The 23,723-nt window shown below is 38.7% G+C and overlaps 1 protein-coding gene across 1 annotated transcript in view; it reads right to left on the bottom strand.

Moving 5' to 3' along the window:
• LOC131039706 (uncharacterized) overlaps positions 1 to 23,723 on the bottom strand; it is a 173,843-nt gene that overhangs the window by 84,775 nt on the left and 65,345 nt on the right. Inside the window, exon 7 of the mRNA XM_057972547.2 lies at positions 19,052 to 19,149. Within this exon, the coding sequence (XP_057828530.1) occupies positions 19,052 to 19,149 (98 nt within the window). The remainder of the gene's footprint in view (positions 1 to 19,051; positions 19,150 to 23,723) is intronic.

Here is a 23,723-nt window from a genome sequence, read left to right as displayed (position 1 = left end):
GAATGATACTCACTCACCAAGCAAGACCCAATTAGCAACAAGAGCAAAACCAGGCCCTAAGGAAGACTCTCAAAGAAACCCTAATTCAGACTTGTAATCAGTTTTTTTGGCCTCGCGGGGCACTGCCCCTCGACCCCCGCCCTGTATCACGACAGGGAGCGCGCAAGGGGCGCTGCCCCTTGACCCCATCTTGGGGGCGTTGCCCCCAAACCCCCGTCGAAAAATATGGGGGGAAACTGCGGCGATAGAAGTAGAGAAAATTTAACCTCTGAGTCTAACACTGATTGGATCGACCAGGTAGATATAGAGGCTGAGACTGTAGCCATGGCAGAGGAGGAGCGGAGAGCACGAGCACAGATAGGAGATTTAGAGGCAGATAGTGACACGGATGTTCCTGATGTTGGTGAGCATGGCATGGTGTCACGGGGAGCGGCTATGGCAGTCGAATCATCCAGGACCTACCTTAGACGCCTTCGCAGGGGGCCGGGGCCGGAGGGTGCAGGCTCCTCTGAGCCATAGACTTGTAGTTGTATTTACCTTTGGTATTTGTATGAAACATTTGATGATGATCATATGATGACATGGATTTTTTATTCCATGAGTTTTGTAATATTGTATACATTTGACAATATTTATATATCTATGTTTGTTATTTTCTTTAGCTACAATTTGCGTTTATGCTTATGTGATTGATGTATACTTGTGTATGTAATCAAATGAGCCGAGTTTGATGATGTTATTGTGTCTTTCAGGTGTATTCAATAAAGGGTGTCTGAAACAAGTTTTAAATATTTAAAAATCTCTAAATTTCTTGAGTTTTTCACTATCCCGAGTCCAGCCGAGTCTGGAGCCAAGTCTGACGCCGAGTCCCGAGTCCGAGTCGGCCTTGCCGAGTCCGAGCCGAGTCCGAGTCCCGTTTCTTTGATGACAACACATCTCTCAGATATCATTATAGCACATATTTGCAGCATACGAACAGCAATCTCACCAAGCATCGAACAATCTCCCCCTTTGGCATTGATGGCAACATATGATGTGAAAAACAATCAATGACAAAGAAATCATGAACTCTCTCAAATAACTTTCTCACCCTTAGATTATCACATAGTTTTTCACATGAATCTCTCCCCCTTTGAAATCAATGACAAAAACACATTTGCAATAAAAGCATAAAACTAACTCACAAAACTGACTCATTGACTACTCCCCTTGAGTAGCAGCCTCTGCTCATCAATACGGATCACAAGATATGATTGTGAAATGCACGGGACTGATGCATACCAATGCATCTTAGCTCTAATCAGGAGGGGCAATCAACCCTAGCTTCCCTTTGAGATACTCAAAAGTATCCTTAGGCAAAAGCTTCATAAAAATATCTGCAATATGTTCCTTTGTAGGCACATACTCCAATCTGACTTCCTTCACATTTATCTTGTCTCTCAAAAAGTGAATATTGATTGCTATATGCTTAGTCTTGGAATGCAACACCGGATTCTTAGAAATGTTAATTGCACTTGAATTGTCACCATGGATAGCAATAGGCTCATCATACACAACTCTGATATCCTTCAACATTTGCTTCATCCACACAACTTGAGTACAACTGTTAGCAACAACAATATATTCCACCTCTACAATAGAAAGAGAAATTGAATTCTGCTTTTTACTCAACCATGAAACCAACCTTTTTCCCAAGAAAAATGCACCACCACTAGTACTCTTTCGGTCATCAACATCTCCTGCCCAATCACCATCAGTAAAGGCACTCAAAGTAAAATCATCATCTTTAGGATACCATAAACCAAAATCAATAGTTCCTTTCAAATATCTAAAGATTCTTTTAACATCAACAACATGGGATTCCTTAGGACCAGCTTGAAATCTAGCAACAAGACAAACAGCATTCATGATATCCGGTCTAGTCTGAGTCAAATATAGGAATCCACCAATCATAGATCTGTATATGGTCTGCTTTCCTTTAGGGGAATCATCATCCTTAGTCAACTTACATCCGGTCACCATACGAGTACCAATTGGCTTTGTATTTTCTAAACCACACTTCTTCAACAATTCCTTCACATACTTGGACTGTGATATAAAAATTCCTTTTTTTGACTGATTAATTTACAATCCCAAAAATAATTTCCTTTTTCCAATCATAGACATCTCAAACTCATTCTGCATTTCATTAGCAAACTCTTTGCACAAACTATCATTTCCTCCAAAAATAATGTCATCAACAAAAACTTCAACAATCAGAATGTTATCATGATCAATCTTGAAATACAAATTGCTATCAGCAGTACCTTTGTTAAATCCAAGCTTCAACAGATACTTATCCAATCTGGCATACCATGCTCTTGGCGCTTGCTTCAATCCATACAATGTTTTCTTCAACCGGCACACCATATCCCTTTGATCAATCAATAGAAACCTATCTGGTTGCTCTATAGACACCTCTTCTTCCAATTCTCCATTTAGGAACGCGGATTTAACATCCATCTGATACACTTTGAAATCCTTGTAAGCAGCATAAGCAAGAAAGAGTCTAACAGTTTGAATCTTTGCCACCGGAGCAAAAGTCTCCTCAACATCAACACCTTCCATTTGAGAATATCCTTTACAAACAAGTCTAGCTTTGTTCCTAACAACTTCACCTTGTTCATTTAGTTTTTTCCGAAAGACCCATTTACTTCCTATTACATTTTTATCTTTAGGTTTGGGAACAAGAATCCATGTATTGTTCTTTTCAATCTGATTCAATTATTCTTCCATCACTTTTACCCAATGTTCATCTTTACAAGCTTCATTCACATCTTTAGGTTCAATCTTAGAAATCAAACAATACTCAACCTGATCTTTTACAATTCTTCTCCAAGTTTGAACACCTTTATTTCTATCTCCTATAATCTGCTTTTTAGAATGATCCAGCCTTACAAACCTGGGAGTCTTAAGATTTTCTTGATTTTCTGACTCGAGTTCTTTGTTCTGCACTTGCACTAGTTCCTTCACTTGGATTTACTCGATTCACTAGAACAATCTGAACTGGATTTTGGATCTGAGGTTGCTTTCCTTTGTTTCCACTGTCACTCTGATCATCTCAATCATATCTGCAAGATCTGATATGTTTCTCATTGCTTTCATCAACTCTGACATTAGCACTTTCAACTATTTATCTCAGTCTCTTGTTATAACATTGGTAGGCCTTGCTTTTAGTAGAAACAAAGAAGTATTCCTTCATCACATCTAGCATAAAACTTTCATAAATCTTCATCTCTTCTAATATAGCATTTACTTCCAAAAATTCTAAAATATTTAACAATAGGAGCATGACCAAACCATAATTCATAAGGAGTCTTATCGGTATCATCTTTGATGTGCACCTAGTTAAGAATGTACACAGTAGTACTCACAGCTTCTCTCCAATAAACATGTGGAACATTTCCTTGCAACATCATAGTCCTAGTAGCTTCCTGAATGGTTTTGTTCTTCCTTTCCACAACACCATTTTGTTGAGGGGTTCTCGGAGCAGACAGCTGTCTTCTTATCCCATGCTCTTCACAATATGCATTAAACTCACCGGAAATGAATTATCTACCTCTATCAAATCTTAGACACTTCAGCTTCAAACCTGTCTCGGTCTCAACCATAGCTTTGAAAATCTTGAACTTCTCTAAAACTTCAGAATTCTCCCTTAAGAAAGTAACCCATGTAAAGTTTTATTCAATTGCAATAAAAGAACATATTATATATGTGAGAATTTTATATGATTATATTGTCTAATAATCTGATTGTTTTGTTGCAGGCAGAAGGAGAGAGATCATTAATATTTTTATATGTCTTCTCCAAATGATTCATGTCCGGCTTTATATGTTTAGAAGACCGGTCAATAGATGTCTTGACCTTAGACATGACCGATCAAGGCACCTATTGATCGATGCACATCCCGATTTCGGTTAAATTTGTTAACTAACACTTAATACTTAACACTCCGTTGAAACGGTGTTAGTTATGAAGCTTTGTTAATGGCCCGAATAAATGTTTATCCCGATAACAATAAGCATTACATATGCTATTGGGTTAATACCCCAATAGCATATTAATGTCGATTCATAAATGAATCGACATTAATATGCTAACAGGTTACTAGCCCGATAGCATTTAGATCGACGCTTAACTATGTTAAGCAAGTCGTCAATCTTTATCCAATGTCAATATCATAATCATGATCAATGTTATAATCTGATAAACATATTCAGTTCGGAAAGCATAAATCAGATAATCTAATAACATAGATGAGTAAACCAAAACAGAATAGAGGAGATTAAAGGGTTAGGAAAGTCTTATCTTGCAGAAGCTACTAATGCATTAACAACCCACATCATCTTTCAATAATCATCAATCAGCAACATGAAATATCTATCTCCTTGCAAGCTTCTAACTCTAGAAGGTCCACAAAAATCAGTATGCACAAGATCTAACAATACATTAGAAAAATGCTTCTTACTTTTGAAAGATATTCTGGTTTGTTTCTCCAACTGACATTCTTTGCTTATAGGGTTAGCAGGTTTCATCAACTTAGGAAGTCTCTCAAAGCCTGAGTAGAACTTATCTTAACAATACCATCAAAGTTCACATGACACATCTTCCTATGTCACAACCAACTTTCATCAACTTGAGCAATCAGACATCTTTTACCGGAGCTATTCAAGTGAAAAATATTACTTTTAGTCTTCGTATATGATGCAATCTCTATTCCGGAGTTACCCAAGATTCTACATTTGCCATTCTTGAACTAAAGATCATAACCTTGTCATCCATCTGTCCAACACTCAAAAGATTATGCTTTAGACCTTCCACATACAAGACATCATTAATATTATGTTTGCCATCAAGAGAAATAGAACCTCTTCCACGGATTATATCAGCTTTGTCATCTCCAAATTTCACAAGTCCACCTTCATACTTTTTCAAGCTCACAAACTTACTCTTATCACCTGTCATATGATGAGAGCATCTGTTATCTATCACCCATTCATCTTTCTCTTCAACCTGTGCAGCCAAATCTCCTTCCACATTCATGCAGCTAGTAGAATCAGTAGGTATTGAATTTTTTATTTAAATTTTGAAATATTTTAATAAATGAGCCTCATTTAATTGTTTTTTTTTAAACGCAACGATTATTTAAAAATAAAATATTACTTTTAGTCTTTGTACCTGATGCAATCTCTATTCCAGAGCTACCCAAAATTCTACATTTGCCATTCTTGAACTGAAGATCATAACCTTGTCAACCATCTGTCCAACACTCAAAAGATTATGCTTTAGACCTTCCACATACAAGACATCATTAGTATTGTGTTTGCCATCAAGAGAAATAGAACCTCTTCCACGGATTATACCAGCTTTGTCATCTCCAAATTTCACAAGTCCACCTTCATACTTTTTCAAGCTCACAAGCTTACTCTTATCACCTGTCATTTGATGAGAGCATCTGTTGTCTATCACCCATTCATCTTTCTCTTCAACCTGTGCAGCCAAATCTCCTTCCACATTCATGCAGCTAGTAGAATCAGTAGGTATTGGATTTTTTATTTAAATTTTGAAATATTTTAATAAATGAGCCTCATTTAATTGTTTTTTTTTAATTAATAAATGATTTGCAATGAGCATTAAATGAATTTTACCTTCTAGAAGCAAATCGATTTTTGCCAGGCAAGTATAAGAACAAGTTATTTATCCCACATTGCTTGTGTGGTGAAAGTTGATGGTGAAAGCAAGTTTAAAAGGAGAGATCCCAGCCTTATTATATCATTATATTTGTCAAGTGTATGCTTGCAAGGGTAGTTTTTCCTCCAGCTAGCGATTTTTGGTGAAGTGTCCAAGTGACATTGGGTTGAAGATTGCTTTGTTGCCCATTTGTTTACATTTCCAGCCCAAGGCGATTTTCTTTGGCTGCCATTGGAGTGTAGTTGCCACAATTTTTTCAGATTTTCGATTTTTGGTGAAGGTGGCGATTTTTTTGGAGGGCGATTTTGTGTTTGGGAGGTTATACCTCCAAATTTGGTGATTTTTCCTCCTTGGTGTGTGCTGCCATTGTTGCAAGCTTGCTGATATTGTTTTCAGACCTGATTTATTCGCCATTGCTGAAGATTTCTTACCTCCATTGCTGGCTGGAAAATTGATTTTCAAACTTATACTTTATTTCCAGCTCATTTGTGCCTAAGGCGATTTTACCTAAAGGCTGATTGGAGTGATTTTCAGTCAATTTTCAACCCATTTGAAGGTTGTTACAGGTCCGAAACTCCATTGTAGGGGGGCTGTCCTCAGGAATTTTCATTTCCAGCCACCAACCCACTTGGGCGATTTTGTTTGGAGCTCATTCCTTAGTCATTTTTTGATCATTTTCAAGGATTTTCACTACTTTGCCAAGTGCTGGTAAGTCTGAAACAATTAATTTTCAGACTTGTCCTCAGAAACTTTATTTGTACCAGCCATACTTACATTCCTTGATATGATTGCTTTCATCATTGAGGTTGATTTTCATCAAGTTTGTGCATATTTTGGGTGATTGCAACATGTTTTTAGAGATTAAGTTGTGAAGTTGCAGGTTGTCTTCAAATTTGCTCGCAGCCATTGTTGACTTTGGAAGGTGTCTTTAGACTTAGTTTTGTGTGAAAACACAACCTTTCACACCTTTCTTTAGTCATTGTTGATCTGGTATACTCCTTTGCACTCTAATTTGAATATAATTTCTAAGTATAAGGAGGTCTTTTCAGACTTTGGTCTGAAAATTATTGATTTTAATTGACTTAATGAGGGTTTTATACCCTAACCTTGTCATATTTTTGCATTCAATTGTTGAAATCTATTGAGAATGTGGATTATTTTCCTGACTTCCATACTCAAACTAGTTTAAATCATTAGGAAATCAGGAATTTTGTCAAGAATATTATACTTTCCTAAGTTCTAACTTCTAGCTTCGTACAAGTGCGATGTCGAAGTCCGGACTCAAGGAAAGGAGAGAACAACAGAAGATACTTGAGACTAGATTCTATCCAAAATCCAAGATGTCATCCAAATGGAAGGAGATTACAGACACGAACATGCATTTCCTGAACATGAACCAGATGCGACAACGTATGTTCGGAATTGGAAGCCAAATCCCTTCCCCAGCCTATGTGAACATCATGAAGAGTGGCATTTATCAGGCCGTTGGATTTCCCCAAATCATACAGTGCAGTGAGGTTATCCTAGAGCGTGCACGATGTTATGATCCTCGCTCCCGAATGATCAAGACTCCTAAGGGTGTCGTCATTGCCTACCTTGTTGAGGATGCAATTGTTGAGGTGTTTGGAATTCCACGTGGAGCAAACATGAAGGATATAACTAGGGATGAATATGAAGATCGATACAAGAAGAAGATGGATACGTGCAAGACCGTAGTAAACAAGGAGTGGATGATCGAGCTTAGGACTCATCATTCCAAGGCTCCCAAGACACTCACATGTACAGACTTCAAAGAGGAATATAGTGATTTAGTATTCCTGCTTAACCGAGTAATGGGGATGCCGCAGGATGCAATATACGATGGATGGATGTTCTATTTCATCCAGGATTGTCTAAAAGGAACATTGATAAATTGGTCTAGAATCATAAGTGACAATTTGGACTTTCAACTGAGGAATGTGGAGCGGTCCAAGTCATTCGCCATGAATTCCTATTTGGTGTACCTGCTTGCACGGTTTGTTACATACAAAAGATTGATATGCAGAGGTGAAGTCGGGAATGGACAAGGACAATTTAGGAGTTATGAATGCTACCCACAGCTGAACATGTATAGAATTGAAGATTATAAGAGAGTGAGTGATGTATTCACAATGTACATCACGCGGATGTTGTCAGGTGGAGTCCACAGGAGGCAAGAGAGCTGATAGAGAAATATGGATCATGGTATATATAGTTTCCCACTTTCACATACCTTAGGATTCATGGATTTCAATCCGAACCCCACAGGCTTCCTAGGTATCTTTCTGACAGAGTTATCTTGTTGGAAGTGGTGAGATAGCTTCTAGAATTTGATTCTATCCAGAAGGAAAAGCACAGAACGGGCATGTCATTCCCTATTTCAGTTGGGAAGACATTGGAGGTTTGCTAATCCACCTTAGCAACCAGCACAGCAAGTGAGGAACTTGCATTCTATCGATTTGCAGCATATAAGAGAAGAGAAAGATTTGATCCAGATAAGAAAGTTGGAAGGATCAAGGGAGAAAAGTTCATCCACAAAGTAGACATAGAAGATTATTGGGCCAACCTGATGGACGAGCAGGTAGTGAAGAGAAGAATGCGGTCCAGGATGTCAATGGAAATCATGAGGAAGTGTGGATTTTTTCTCATTCCTGACCAAGTGTTAGATGACAGAGATCATACGCATCCACAATATGAAAATGAAATGAAGAAGGTGATTCTATTGCCTAATTGGTCAGAATTAGAAGAAATAGATTTGAATGTATTGATGAGAGAGGTCTTGAGTTTCTCCCGAGCATGGGTCGATATTCAGATGAACAAGTTAGTTGATATGGGTATCACCTTCACTTATGAAAAATGAAACAGGAGGAATCCGCTACCGAAGATGATCAGAGGACTATCAATAATATTAGGATTCATGCGGATGAGGAGAGTCAAGCTCCCAAGAGAAGGAAGGACACCCCATGAGAAGTCAAGGCTAGAGGGAAGAAGATTGAGGAGGTCAAGAAGAAGAAACAAAAGACTACTATTCCTTCGCCTATCATTCCTTCACCATGTCTCAGTGTCTCATCAATCAAGGAAGTTGAAATGCCAGAACAGAACAGGGAGTTCGAGCAATGTTCCAACACAGTGATACTATCAGAGAATATTCGAGATTTACATGCCACGGCGACATCTACTCAACCTAATGAGGATAATGATCAACCAAGATCCCCTACTGTCCTTTTGGAGGTTAGTTTGGGAAAGAATGTATATGATTTGACCAAGAATAATCCTGATGATGATGATGATGTTATCTCGGCATTGAGAGAGCTTGATCGTGATATGTGTCTCGATGATAGTATGGAGATGGCCACTATTTTTGATTGGTTGATGAAGGGTATGGAGAAAAGTAAGAAAATGATAGAGGCACAGCCTATTGATGACATTGATGACTACTTAGCTAGGAACAATAAGGAGAAAGAGCCTAAGAGAGCTGAGATTTTGTCACACATAGTTAGAGATGAGACGGGAATACGAATTGCGCAGGTGGTTGTTCCTATTGTAGGTGTGACGGCAGACATTGCTACTCCTATGGATTTCCAGATTACTTTAGTTGCCCTTAGTCATACTACAAGAGAGCAGGAATTTCAGGAGGTTGGTGATAACCTTAGGGCAATCAGTGCGAGATTCGACAGAGAAATTGAAGAGAAAGAGAAGTACAAAGAAGAGAATATCCGACTTAGAGAGTACATTGCAGGGGTAAGGCGTGAGAATCCCACCCTTATTTCCCCTATTGCAGTTGATTGTGGACTACATTCACATTATGAGGCAACGAGAGATACACTCTCGAAGGGTGAAGAAATGGATTGAAAATACAAGGAGACAAGCGAATGATTTCCTTAGTTTGTCCAGGCATTTGATAGGACAACAAGGCTCATGTTCAAAATACAGTATTTTGGAGGAGTTTGGGAAGAATTCAGACCTATCCAGGAGAAGACTATTCCATGCCTCAGAGCTTTGAGAAAGATTCCTAAGTTCACATTGGTTAGGGAGAATGTCGTGCATAGTGGAGATAGATACGATTTCCATGGCTGGTATTGTTCATTGGCCATGAAGAAATCAACTTATGAGAACGCACAACTGAGTTGTGCAGAGATGGAAGGATCAATTCATGATATTCAGTTGAAGATCCTTGCCTCAATTGAGGAGTTATTGGATGTTGATGTCAATGAGGCCAGTGGTTTACACTTAGTAGAATTAAGAGACAAGATGAAACTTATGTATTTTTGTCAGTTGGACTCTTTGAAGAAGAGTCAAATAGATGATTTGGTCTCTTTGTTGATTCATGTTCATGGTTCACAGAAGCTCATGCCAAATTGGGATAACAATTTGGATGCTTGCTCGAATGCATTGGACGTGATTGATTTACAGCAGGATACCTTACCTAGTATCTCCATGGAGGAGTTAGATTTTGTATTGGCTAGATTCTTGGAGTATGCTAGGAGAGAGAGAGATGCAGGGAGGAATCTTCTAGAAGATTCTCTATTTGATGACTAAATATCTTTCTATTGGGTCATATGTTGGTGGCTCCATTTTTTATGTAAACCCTAATTAGGGCAATTCTAGGGTTTTGTTGGCACGATCTTGGCCCTTGATTTACTTTTAATCTTGGCCATCCATTTTGTATGAGACTCTATATATACCTCATTGTTTCTCATTTGTAAGAATGAGTTTTTGTAGAATTGTTGGTATATGTTGTAGCTATTTGAATATAAATCATTGTTCAACTTGATGATGATTTTGTCTTTCAAGTGTTGTTTTGCATTCAAGGTTCTCAATTCCTCCAAGTTAGATTAGAATTTTAGATTAGAATTTGCTTTTATGTTTGTTAGATTAAGTGGAAGATTTGTTGAGTATATTTGTGTGGAATCCTTAATCCATACCACTAGCCCCCTTGCCGTTGGTAAGTGCGCCTTGCGTGGTCAACTGGAAATTTATGCAAGCTTAACTTCAATTATTGTGCGTCCCTTGATATGCATCAACTTGGATGGTATCAATGTTTGATGCTGATGATTTGAAAATCTATAAGTATACCTTAGATGATTGCACTAAGCTCATGTCATGATCTATTCGATTTGATGGTGAGACCTTGCCTAGTTTGATTCCACTTAATTTATTCATCATTTCCTACATTCCTAGGCTTATAATAGATTTCCTAAACCTTATTCCTTTTGCCCATTTTTTAGTAAGTCTTAAATCCAGAGCTAGATTGCCATATCCTAAGTTATCAACACACCCATTCCATATTATGATAAATGAAGTTGATTCGAACAATTGTGTATGTCTCCAAGTGAAAACAGCAATTAACATCGACCATTGAGTTACCCACTCGTCAAGACCTAACATGTAGAAACCTTGGAATCATTTTAGTTGATCCTACCCTTAGCATCTGAGGTGATTTTGTTCAATAGAGGGTAAATTACTTTGGTATTTTATTCTGAAATGTTATGTGCATAAAACACACATCAACAAGACTCTAGGCAATCCTGTAATGAAATCCATCGATAGGCATTCCCACTTCCTATCAGGAATGGGGAGTGGCTGAAGAAGACCTGCTGGATAAGTATGTTCCTGCTTGTTCTACTGACAAACAGGACATTCCCTCACACACTGAAGAACATCGGACTTGAGTCCTTTCCAACTGAATCATTCCCTAACCAGTCTATATGTCTTATAGTATCTTGGATTTCCGGCCATGAGAGAATCATGCAAGGCTCTCAAAATCCTGCCCTTCATTTCTGATCCAGGTACAAGAAAAAATCTCATCTATCGTCCTGCACTGTACCATCCATAATGCTAGAGGCCCATGGGTCCTTAGCATATTCTATCGAAATCAAATGCCTCCAATCCTCAATGATCTCAATCATGGCATTCAAATGTGGCCTGCGTGACAATGCATCAAAAATAACATTATTCTTTCCTTTGACATAAGTGATGTCAAAGTCATATGCCTGCAGCTTGCTAACCCGCTTTTGTTGGCGGTCATTCAAATCACGCAGCCCGAGGAAGTGCTTCAAACTAGTATGGTTCATTTTTATGCTAAATTTGGAGCCTACCAAGTACTGCCTGAAGTTGGCCAATGCATGCATGATGGCCAAAATCTCCTTATCGTATATGCTATAAGTACGTTCAGGCCCTCTCAATTTCCGGCTCTCAAAGGCAATGGGGTGCTTGTCCTTTATGAGAACTGCACCAATACCCTCTCCTGATGCATCACACTGAAGCTCAAAGGGTCTAGAGAAATCTAGGACAGAGAACACTGGACATGTGGTCATCAACTATTTGAACTTTTCAAAACACTGATGTGCCTGATCAGTCCAAACGAAAGCCCCCTTCTTTGTCAAGTCTGTCAAAGGAGTTGCCTACTGTGAAAAGCCCTTGACGAAGCGCTTGTAGAAACCACACAATCCCATGAATCCTCTAAGCTGTGTAAGGTTCTCAGGAGTAGGCCATTCAATAATGGCTCGAACCTTATCAAGATCCATCTGCACTCCCTGAGCACTGATGATGTGTCCAAGATATAATAATTATGTCAAACCCAAAGCACATTTGGACTCCTTAGCATATAAGGACTCCTCCAAAATACTCAATACCTCATCCAAATGTGCTAAGTGCTCCTACCATGTCTTGCTGTAAACCAAGATGTCATCAAAGAACACGAGGACAAACTTCCTCAACTAGTGCAAGAAAACACTGTTCATTGTAGACTGGGAAGTAGCTAGGGCATTGGTCAACCCCAAGGGCATGACCAAGAACTCAAAGTGTCCACAATAGCATCGGAATGTTGTCTTCTCTATGTCCTACTCCCTCACTCGAATCTGATGGTACCCTGATCTCAAGTCAATCTTCAAGAAGAAGCAAGCTCCATGCAATTCATCAATAAGCTCATCGATGTGTGGTATAGGGCATCTATTTTTTATGGTTCCCCTATAGTCTATGCACATCTGTAGAGTCCCATCCTTCTTTTTAACCAACACCACTGATGAAGCAAAAGGAGACTTACTTGGAAGAATATGGCCCATGTCCAGCAACTTCTTGATGGTCTTTTCTATTTCATCTTTCATCTTTTTCGGATGCCTATATGGTGTGATCATGACGGGTTTCGTACCCTCTTCTAGCTCGATGATATGCTCAATACCCCTATCAAGAGGCCAACCTGGTGGAATAGCACTAAACACCTTGGGGTGTTTAGTCAACAATCTCTGAATATCAGGTGGATATTCAACCTTCTTTGTCTGCATAGGCATTATTCTACATGTTGTTGCCCACTCATGCTGATCATGGCGAATTAATCTCTCCATCCTCCTGAAAGAGATCATTCGCAGGTTTGTGTCTGTAATGGCCTTGAGCACATGCTTCCTTCCATTTGCCTCAAATCGAAGCTCCATATGCTTGACATTGAGTGTGAGCTCCTCGATAGCATGGATCCAAGTTATTCCAAGAACTACATCCATATCTCCCATGTTGACTACATAAAAATCAGCTCTGAATTCATAGTCACTTAAACGCATATGGAGATCGGTGATCATTTTATTACAAGTGAGAAAAACCATCAACAACTCTCACACGAACCCCTTCAAATTCTTGTGTCTGGATTCCACGCCTAGCCACCAACTTCTCATGAATGAAGTTGTGTGGTGCTCTTGTATCAAAGAGAGTGATGACTCGCTGCCCTGCTATGACTCCCCTCATTCGGAAAGAACCTTCCCGATGCAAGGAAGTGATGCACATGGTAGTTCTCTTCCCTTTTGACTCTGTTTCTGATATCTCAAAGGCCTTTTCAAATTCTACATCCTCATGATCACTCTGTTGGTCTGAAAAATCAGAATTGTCCTCATGCTCATAAACCCATTCCATTTGTTTTGCCTTGGCCTTGGGTCTCATGGGACACTCATGATCAGGTGTATAGGGTGCTTTACACCAAAAACAAAGTTTCTTCCTCCTTAGATCATTTAAACTGTCCTGATTCCTACCGATAGGAAACTTGTTCTTGAAGTGTATGGTTTCTCATTTTTGTAATGTCCCCTACTAGGTTTAGGCCTATTTTAACCATAATTAACCTATTCCAATGTACTTATGACTCAAACTAAATTGATTAGGAGACAATTCTATCTTAATATGAATAAAATCAGTGATATTCCATTAATTTATTAATAAGTAACTTGCTCATCTATCATACATCCATAATTCTTAATGCAAGCGTCAAACTTTGTTACTACTTCAGTTTTAAGGAAGAAGAGGATGTGAATGTTACCCAAGGACTTAGATACCAAATACAATAGGTTCCCTCAAAGTTTACAGATCCAAGCCCTTACCCTATCTTGGGACCCTGTCCCTCAAGGTTCTCGGGATGCTGATCCCCACCCTCTCTTGGGAATCACCCTATTGTCTGGATTTAGACTGCCCCTCTTGGAAACATCTCATTCCCATCTTCTTAAATACTGACAGTAATAACATGATTTAGACTATAAGTATGCTAACTTCTCATGTATCATGAATATATGTAAAATTAAGTATCATTGTCATACATATTGCAGTCTATATTAATATTACTATCAAATTCTGCATAAGAACATTATCAGGCAGCATACATATTAAGCACATCCTCATGCATACCACCAAGAGCAATGATGTTACTGCCTGTAACTCATAAACAGCTCTGATCTGATTTGATCTAATCTAATCGATGGTGATCTCCTATCTCTCAATGTGAGGGAGAGGTCACACCTCTTCATTATGTATTCCCTTTGTCAAGAGACACCCTTTCACCATTAGCACCCTTTGAAAGAGTGCAACTCTTCATTATTTCTGCCATTTGAAAGGGACACACCCTTTCATAATCAGATATGCACTTCTTATTTAAATCAAATCCGCACTTCTGATTTTCAAATTGTCCCCCTCTCAAATGAGGTTCTCTTCTCCCTTTTATATCTTATTATTGAAGGAGTCACAACTTTTCCTTCCATGTCTTTTGACCATTCATCAACTTAATCAAATTTAATTATTATATTTAATTATATTCTTTTATATTTTTATTTTATTTTTTATTTTTATTCTTTTGTATTTTAATTTTATTATTATTATTATTAAATTATATTTCAAAGTAGGGATATTACAATTTTTCTTATGAGAATTTATTATCCTTGTTGGAAGAAAATTTAGATGGAAACTTACTTCGAGGTGCAGCAAGCTCCATACTGCGTGCTTTCTTCATGGCCTCCAACAAAGTAGGTGGGTCAAATGCCTTAACCCATCCTCTCAAAGGCTGCAATAGCCCCTCCATGAAAAGTATGACCAGCCTCCTTTTTGAAATGCTAGGCACCATCTCAGCAAGCCTCTAAAATTCACCAATGTATGTCTCCAAACTACCGGTTTGTTTTAGCTGAGCCAATTCTCGGAAGTACATCTCAGGATCCTTACGATCAAATCTCTCTATCAAAGTAGGGATATTACAATTTTTCTTATGAGAGAATTTATTATCCTTGTTGGAAGAAAATTTAGATGGAAACTTACTTCGAGGTGCAGCAAGCTCCATACTGCGTACTTTCTTCATGGCCTCCAACAAAGTAGGTGGGTCAAATGCCTTAACCCATCCTCTCAAAGGCTGCAATAGCCCCTCCATGAAAAGTATGACCAGCCTCCTTTTTGAAATGCTAGGCACCATCTCAGCAAGCCTCTGAAATTCACCAATGTATGTCTCCAAACTACCGGTTTGTTTTCGCTGAGCCAATTCTCGGAAGTACATCTCAGGATCCTTACGATCAAATCTCTCTATCAATCTGTCAGTGAACTCTACACAGGTGGTGATGTGATTGCGACCAAGTGTGACAAAACCATGATACCACCATTCATGAGCAGCACCCTCCAAATGCAATGTGGCAAACCTAATAGCATCATCCTCAGGCATCGATCTTAGTGACAAATAATTATCTAATTTCTGCACCCAAGCTCTTGTTGTACTTTTGTCACTATCATCAAAGTATGGCATAGTAATCTTCCCAAGGGTGTGCTGGTAGTCAGTTCGCAGAGTGTAGTAATCATTCCTTCCTCCGTTTCTCTTGTTCCTCTACTTCATGAATTGATCGAAAGACCACATTTCTCTCAGGTCGGGAGGCAAGGTAGTGTACTCCAAGTATGCTTGGCGGGCTTCATCTGCATAAGGGTGGCAGCACCCTGTGGTTGTTCTTCACGTGGAGTGAAGGTGGGAAAGAGTGGTCTTGTGACTGACCCTCTAGTATATGCATCACGCTGATTGGTAGCCATGTCTCTTGATCTGTCTCTTGACCTATCTCTTCCATCCACTTCATTGCGACTACCACTTCCACTGTCTTCCCCTGCATTGCTTGTTCGATTTAGCTCAAGTTGCTGATTCATTTTACCAAGCAGCTGTGACATCATGTCAATCAGGGTGTCAGAAATTCATTCCATCCTTTCATCTTTGTCTTCCTCTGCCATGTTAGGATCAACTTTGTCTTTTTCCTTCTCCCTTAGTGCCTCAGAAAAAGTGTCAGCTTCAGGTACCTGTGGAATGTTGAATTGCTGCCTTCGTTGTTCCCTGTTGTAGTACCTGATTTCTCTTTCACTCATCAATCACAAGATGGGAGGATCTTGGCTCTGATACCACTGAAATATCCCCCATCCTTTTGAAGATTAAAATCAAGGGATATTTGCTGTCAAAATTGTATGTTATGCAGTTTGTAGTTTACGTGTTATGCTGATAGTGTTCTCAGATTTGTAATAAAGACCAATACACATAAATATCTCAATACAAACAACTCCTAGATGATTTTTGAATGATCCTCAAGACTGATAATGATCAAAAGATGTACAAACAACTGACTCATATGATCAAATCAAGAGATAACAGCAATGGACATTTTATCAAACACTTGTCATGTGTCTTCAGAAAAATAGTATGATGTGATGCAAACACAAACTCCCATCTACTTATTTTATTTCATATGATGGACCAAAATACATTACAATGACAGCCTAATGAGCATGATATAGGCAGCTAATAAACAATTACATGGACTGTCAATTTTCAGGCTTCTGAGGACATAAGGACTGCAATCATATTCAAGCACGCATACTGAAAATTCTCAATGAAAGCAATATTATTAGAACCTGGCCAAAACGCCTTGAAGGAGCACACAATGTTTGAGTCTATAGCTCTCCAATATGCCAAATCGAACCTCATCAATGGCCGCCCCTGCTGCTGTAATGTGTGGACTGAGATCACAATATATGACAGCCGAAATCACCTCAAGACTCCACCAAAATAATCGCCTTACTTGCTGGGATAGATCGCCCTCCTTAATGTGAAGTTTGGAAGTCGATATGCACAAACTAGGAGCCAAATTGAAGTATAATGACAGTCAGGTTCGATTCTGATATGAAATTGATTAGAGGCTGATCCTTTCACAAATCACCTCCAAATTGTCACCAAAGGTATCGCCCTCCTCCTCCAACCAAATCACTAACCTTTATTGTGATGTTTGAAGCTTACTTGAGGGGAATGAATTAAAATCGAGGGTATAGGCATTAGCAGCTTGATTTTCTTCAGACTTGGTTATGATCAGCCATCAAGCAATGTTCCTTCAATAATTCTTCCCAAATGAAATCGGCTTCCCCTCCTTAAGCAATTCGATAAGCTATGAGTGTCTAATCGGCCAATCTGAAAATCTTCAATGCTTCCACCATGGCACACAGCAAAACCATGATATGCACAAATAGGAAGACTGAAAATGTCTCCCTCTCAATCGCAACCCCTCGGAAGGTCTTTCACTTCCTCAGTTGTGCCAATCATTGGGAGTTTCCATTCCCAAATGATTCTCTGCAGACAACCTTCCGGCTCCACAAGTCAACACACAAGAAGAGATACTCAACAACCGATGATCAACAATGAATTACCCTCCTCCATTTATTTCTTTCTCATCCAATCATATCATTTCTTCTAGAAGATCTCTTCATATAGGTAGGTACACTTTATTATTATTTATTACACATTAATTTAATTGCACTTTATAAAATAATATTATATTAAAAATCAAAGTGCACACGCCTCGTAATATGTGTAATCTCCTTATTTCACCATTAGACCCAATAAACATGAAATGTGAAGCCATAAGTCACTGCAACTCGACCTCCTAATCAATCCTATTGGCCTATGAGAGTCGGATGATAGGGCAATCCTGTGAGAATCTGACGACTAATGAGAAGGGAACATTACATCACTAAAGTTTTCCACTTTTATGCAATAGAAGAAGAAAAAGGGCCATAATAGTGATGATGATTGAGTCGGAACATATAGGAGCATTTATGCATGCATTCCCCCAGTTAAACATTAATAGGCCTCAAAGAGCCAGTTATGACTAAACAACTGCAGCTTAGGGCCATTAAATTTTTAGTAGTCTCATGCAATATTTCCTTAACCCATCTTGTACAAACCAATAGGTGGATCTATGGCCTCAATGTTCATTGCAGTGGACCAAATGATTAATATGACTTCCATTATTATCATATCAAATACGTCTGAGCCAATGTCTCTGCCGGATGCAATTAGTCGTAATTGTGCAAGAATAACTCTAGACATGAATCAATATAAAGGCATAATACTAGATACGCTTTAATTTGATAAACATCATGACCACTGGATTAAGGATTTTTTCCATTGTCATTAGGTCACATAAGGTAATACACATAATAGCATATATGGTGTCATCCTAAACAATATGCTTAAAGTGTGCACATAGGAATTATCATCATTAAAACTCATTTTCAATCCAGCCTTTTCCACCACGTGAAGAAACAAAGAAATGTATGTCGGTGTCAAGAGAGGTTCAATTGTGTAAATTTAAGATAGTAATAATGGTATACAGTAACAGCTCACTCATTTCCCTTCCTCATATATTCGAAAGTTTAAACTATATTATTAAATGTGCTAACCATGGCCTAACTACCTATGATATGTCTGGTACTATTCAGCATCAAAACATGCCATCATTCTATTAGATTTTATATTTCACATTATGATGACATATTACTTAGAATGGAGAAGGTTACATAATACAGACAGTTGGAAGGTTTGAAATAATGTGATTATGTCACAGCCAGTTGAATTTGGAGTTAAGGAGGAGAAAGAACTGTTGGATAATACTTTTTTGTAAAGCACTAACCTGTTTTAGATGAATCAAGGCACAGAGATTATTTAGGAAAAAAGGCATATATAATGAGTTTATATCATTTTATGCTTATTCACCTTTGCATATAACTTGCACTTGACTTCATGTACCACAGCAGTTCCAGGTTCCTCTGCCCTTTTCACAGATGGGCTAGGAGGTCGCTCAACATCATCACCTTCAAACAAATGAGTAGAATATGTTTCAAGTCAACAAGAATAAAAATTAATCATTACTCTAAATCCAATAAATGCACTTGAATGTAAATTGAAAGAATTAAAAATAGCAAGTGCTGAAACCAACAAGAATCTATAAACATTATCCATCGTTAGCCCCAAAAGTTAAAACAGATAATTTTATCCAACATCTCTGTCACCCTTAAACAATCCTGACTTGTTTGCAAAGACAAGTGGAATGTTTGTTTGCTGATATATCCACAAATTCCAAATCCTCTCTATAAACAAATTTTAATCTATTAATTGTGCATAATAGTCATGAACATAACCATTAAGACTATTATAATTTTATTTTGTATTATAAAATACTTATCTAGGACAAATCATCATAGTAACCTGGTGACGCAAAACTTGATTCCTAGTTTCACCCCCCATATTATAAACACCTTCTCATGTTAACAACACATTATAGGACATCTCCAAAAGTAAAAGACTAAGATGATGTTTCTTAAACTGAAAGCATCCCTTGAAAATGAGTAAACTTCCTATTGCATTGGTTTTTTTTGACAAATGCTGATAGCCGGTTGACAAGAACTAAAAACACTAAAGAAATACACTAATTAACTTGTGATTTTCTATTTCTGCAGCAGAAATTTTTCTTTGCGAAACCCAAAGAGGTACTATTAAGAAGAGAAACAATAAAAAGTCTTAAGTTGTCTATGTGAACTAAGAGTTTTGCAATTGATTGAAATGGTAAAGAGGGATGCTCCACGATTGTATCCTGTACCAACAAAAAATATGGTATGTATGTGCACTCAAACTGATGTATGTCTTCTGTAATATCCCCCGTCCTTTAAAGATTGAAATCAAGGGATATTTGCTGTCCAAATTGTGTGTTATGCAGTTTTGTAGTTTACGTGTTATGCTGATAATGTTTTCAGATTGCAATGTTGACCAATACAAATAAATATCTCAAGAACAAACAACTTCTAATGATTCCTCAAGACTGATAATGATCAAAGATGCATATACAACTGGCTCATATGATTATAATCCTTCAAATCAAGAGCTAACAGCAAACAGTCATTTCATCAAACACTTGTCATGCATCCTCAAAAAGATAATGTAACTAGATGCAATCCCAACTCCTCTTTCCTTAATTCATAAGATGGACGAATTATCATTACATTGACAGTCTAAGGACATGATATAGGCAGCTAAAGAACAATTACAAGAGCTGTCATTAATGGACAATTTTCAGAATGTCTTATTAGAATATTAGAATAATGTTAATTTTAGTATTAATGCTCAATAGTGTTTACTGCTGTCTACCTCCTTAACCATTCCCCTACTCAGGCTGTTAAGGGGAAGACTCCAGAAGAGGTTTGGTCCGGTCGGAAGCCTAAGATCAGCCACCTGAAGGTTTTTGGCTCTGTTGCCTATGTTTGGATTCCAGATGCTAAGCGCTCCAAGTTGGATTCCAAAAGTCAGAAACTCATGATGACAAGATACAGTGATCACCATAAGGCCTACAAACTGATAGATATAGACACTGAACGTCTTATCTTCAGTCGTGATGTTGTATTTGATGAAGACAGAGGAATCTTTCCGTCCCCTTCTTCTAAGCAATGTTTTGAGGATCAGCCTCACAGTATTCTTCTTCCATTAGGTTTGCCTAATGGGCGGGATGATGCAGAATCCATTTTCGATGATGCACTACCTGAGTTCCCTCCGGAGAATAATCCTCCTCCTGCTACTCCTGTTCCTGATCCTGAGCCTCTTCCAGCTCCTCCAAATGTTAGCACTTCTACTCTCCGGCCTAAATGGTGGGCCAAGACCATTGGTGATCTCAAGGATACTGAGCTCATTGAGGGTAGAACCTCCCGTAATAAGAGCAAACAGCAGCATACAATCAATTTTGCTCTCATGGCTAACATACACAATGTTTTTGAGCCTCAGACATATTCAGAGGCTAAAGGTATACCTGAGTGGGAACAGGCTATGGAAGCTGAGTTCCAAAGTCTTCAAAAAAATCACACTTGGGCCCTTTCTGATCTTCCTTCAGGGAAGAAGCCCATTAGCTGCAAATGGGTGTACAAAGGAAAATACAAAGCTGATGGAACCCTAGACAAGTATAAGGCTCATCTTGTTGCTCGTGAGTTCTCACAGAAAGAAGGCATTGACTACGAGGAGACTTTTTCTCCTACAACCAAAATGAGTACCATACGGCTCGTTCTTGCCTTGGCAGCCCAGTTCAGTTGGAAAGTCCATCAGATGGACGTCAAGAGTGCTTTTTTGAATGGTGACTTACAAGAAGAAGTCTACATGACACAACCCCCAGGATTCAAGGTTGCTGGTCAAGAACAGAAGGTCTGTAGACTAGTCAAAGCACTCTATGGTCTGAAACAAGCTCCTCGGGCTTGGTACATGAAAATTGATAAGTACCTGACAGATCATGGTTTTCAACGGAGTCCATCTGATGCAAACCTGTATATCAAGCATACCAGTAATGATGTTCTGTTTGTGGTTGTCTATGTGGATGACTTAATCATTACTCGCAATTCAACACATTTGATCACTGGGATCAAACATGATTTGTGCCGCACCTTTGATATGACAGATTTGGGACTTCTACATTACTGCTTAGGAGTTGAAGTCTGGCAGACTGAGAACAATATCTTTCTCTCTTAGTCCAAGTATGCCAGAAGTCTTGTGGACAGTTTCCAAATGCAAGATTGCAAACCTGCCTCTACTCCTATGGAACCCGGGTTCAAACTTTCAGCTCAATCATCTTCACCAATTGTGGATGAATCTTTGTTTAGGCAACTAGTGGGCAGCCTCATCTATCTTACTGCCACTAGACCTGACATCAGTTTTGCAGTGAGCTACATTTCACGCTTCATGACAGCTCCCAAGGCTGATCATTGGATAGCAACGAAGTGTGTGCTGCGTTATGTGAGTGGCACCCCTGATTATGGACTTCTGTACACTCGGAGTTCTGATCCTACACTCAATGGTTACACAAATTCTGACTGGCCAGGTTCGGTTGATGACCGTAAATCTACAGCAGGGTATGTGTTTAGTTTGGGATCTGGTGCTGTCACATGGACTAGTAAGAAGCAGCAGGCAGTGGCTCTCTCCTCAATAGAAGCAAAGTATCGGGGAGCAGTTAAGGCATCTTGTGAGGCGGTTTGGCTTCGACGAATGCTTGCGGATATGCATGTTTCCCAGGCAGGTCCAACTCCCTTGTTCTGTGATAATCAGGGAGTGTTCAAACTCGCCAAGAATTCAGTCTTCCATGAAAGAACCAAGCATGTGGAAACTCATTGTCACTATATTCGACAACTGGTTGAAGACGGATCTATCCAATTGTTGTATGTTCCTACCTCGGAGCAACCAGCAGACATCTTCACCAAGCCCCTTGGTCCTGATAAATTTGTAAAATTCAGGGGGTCTATAGATGTAGTTAATAGATTGAGCATTAACGGAGGGTATTAGAATATTAAAATAATGTTAATTTTAGTATTAATGCTCAATAGTGTATATTCTATTTTAGTAAGATCTTCTCAGCAGTTTCTTATTAGAAACTTGCTATTCTTGTAAATACCCTTGTATTATTTATGAGCGTCTTGCTCATTCTATAAATCAATCAATTCTTTGAAATCCATTGCGTGTCTCGCACTGTTTTATGTCTGAGGACATAAGGACTGTGATTACATTCATGCATTCACACTACAAAGAATTACAAATGAGAGCAATTTGTAAGAACCTAACCAAGACACCTTGAGAAGCCAGCAATGTTTGATGTCTATGACTCTCCAACATGCCAAATCGGACCTCTACTAATGCCGCCCCTGCTGCTGTAACATGTGGACTGAGATATCAATATATGACAGCCAAAATTACTTCAAATCTCCACCAAATAGATCGCCCTAGTTGCTGGGATGTATCGCCAGTCTCAATATGAAGTTTGGGAGGCAAGTTCACAAGCTAGGAGCCAAAATCGAACTTTGTATCAGAACCGTCCCTTGCTGCAACAATGGACACTGATAATAATTGTAATCAGCTTCTAACTCTTGCCAAGACCTCTAAAAAAGATCGCCTCCTCCTCCAAGTCGTAGTGCTATCACCCAAGATGAAGTTTGATGTTCTAAAGAGGACTTGTGAACAAATTTGTGGGAAACAAGAGAACTGGTACAATTTGTCTTCAGACTTGTTTGGCCACTGATTCTTACTCAAATGCTCCTCAAAAATGCTTATAAAGAATTGCCCATAACTTCCAATGCCAATGCTGTCCTCTTGCTTATGTAAGAAGCCTCAATGGTGATGTATGAACAAAATCGAGGGTTTTGGATGACTAACCTGCAAATTGATTTGACATTCACTTAATTCCACTTCCAAGAGATCTTCAAACAAAACGTTTTTCCTTCCTCAAAATGTAGATGGCAGATGTAGGTCAAAGGGAGCCTAATCGTGGCTCTTTCCCCATCTGTTGTAAGCCTGAAAATTACTAAGTATGGCACCACTCCCAATCTGATATAAACCTGAGAAATTACTGAGTTAAACTCAGTGAATG

Source organism: Cryptomeria japonica, chromosome 6, assembly GCF_030272615.1.
Source record: "Cryptomeria japonica chromosome 6, Sugi_1.0, whole genome shotgun sequence".
NCBI classification, from domain to species: Eukaryota; Viridiplantae; Streptophyta; class Pinopsida; order Cupressales; family Cupressaceae; genus Cryptomeria; species Cryptomeria japonica.
This window is presented reverse-complemented; position numbering and strand designations above follow the sequence as displayed.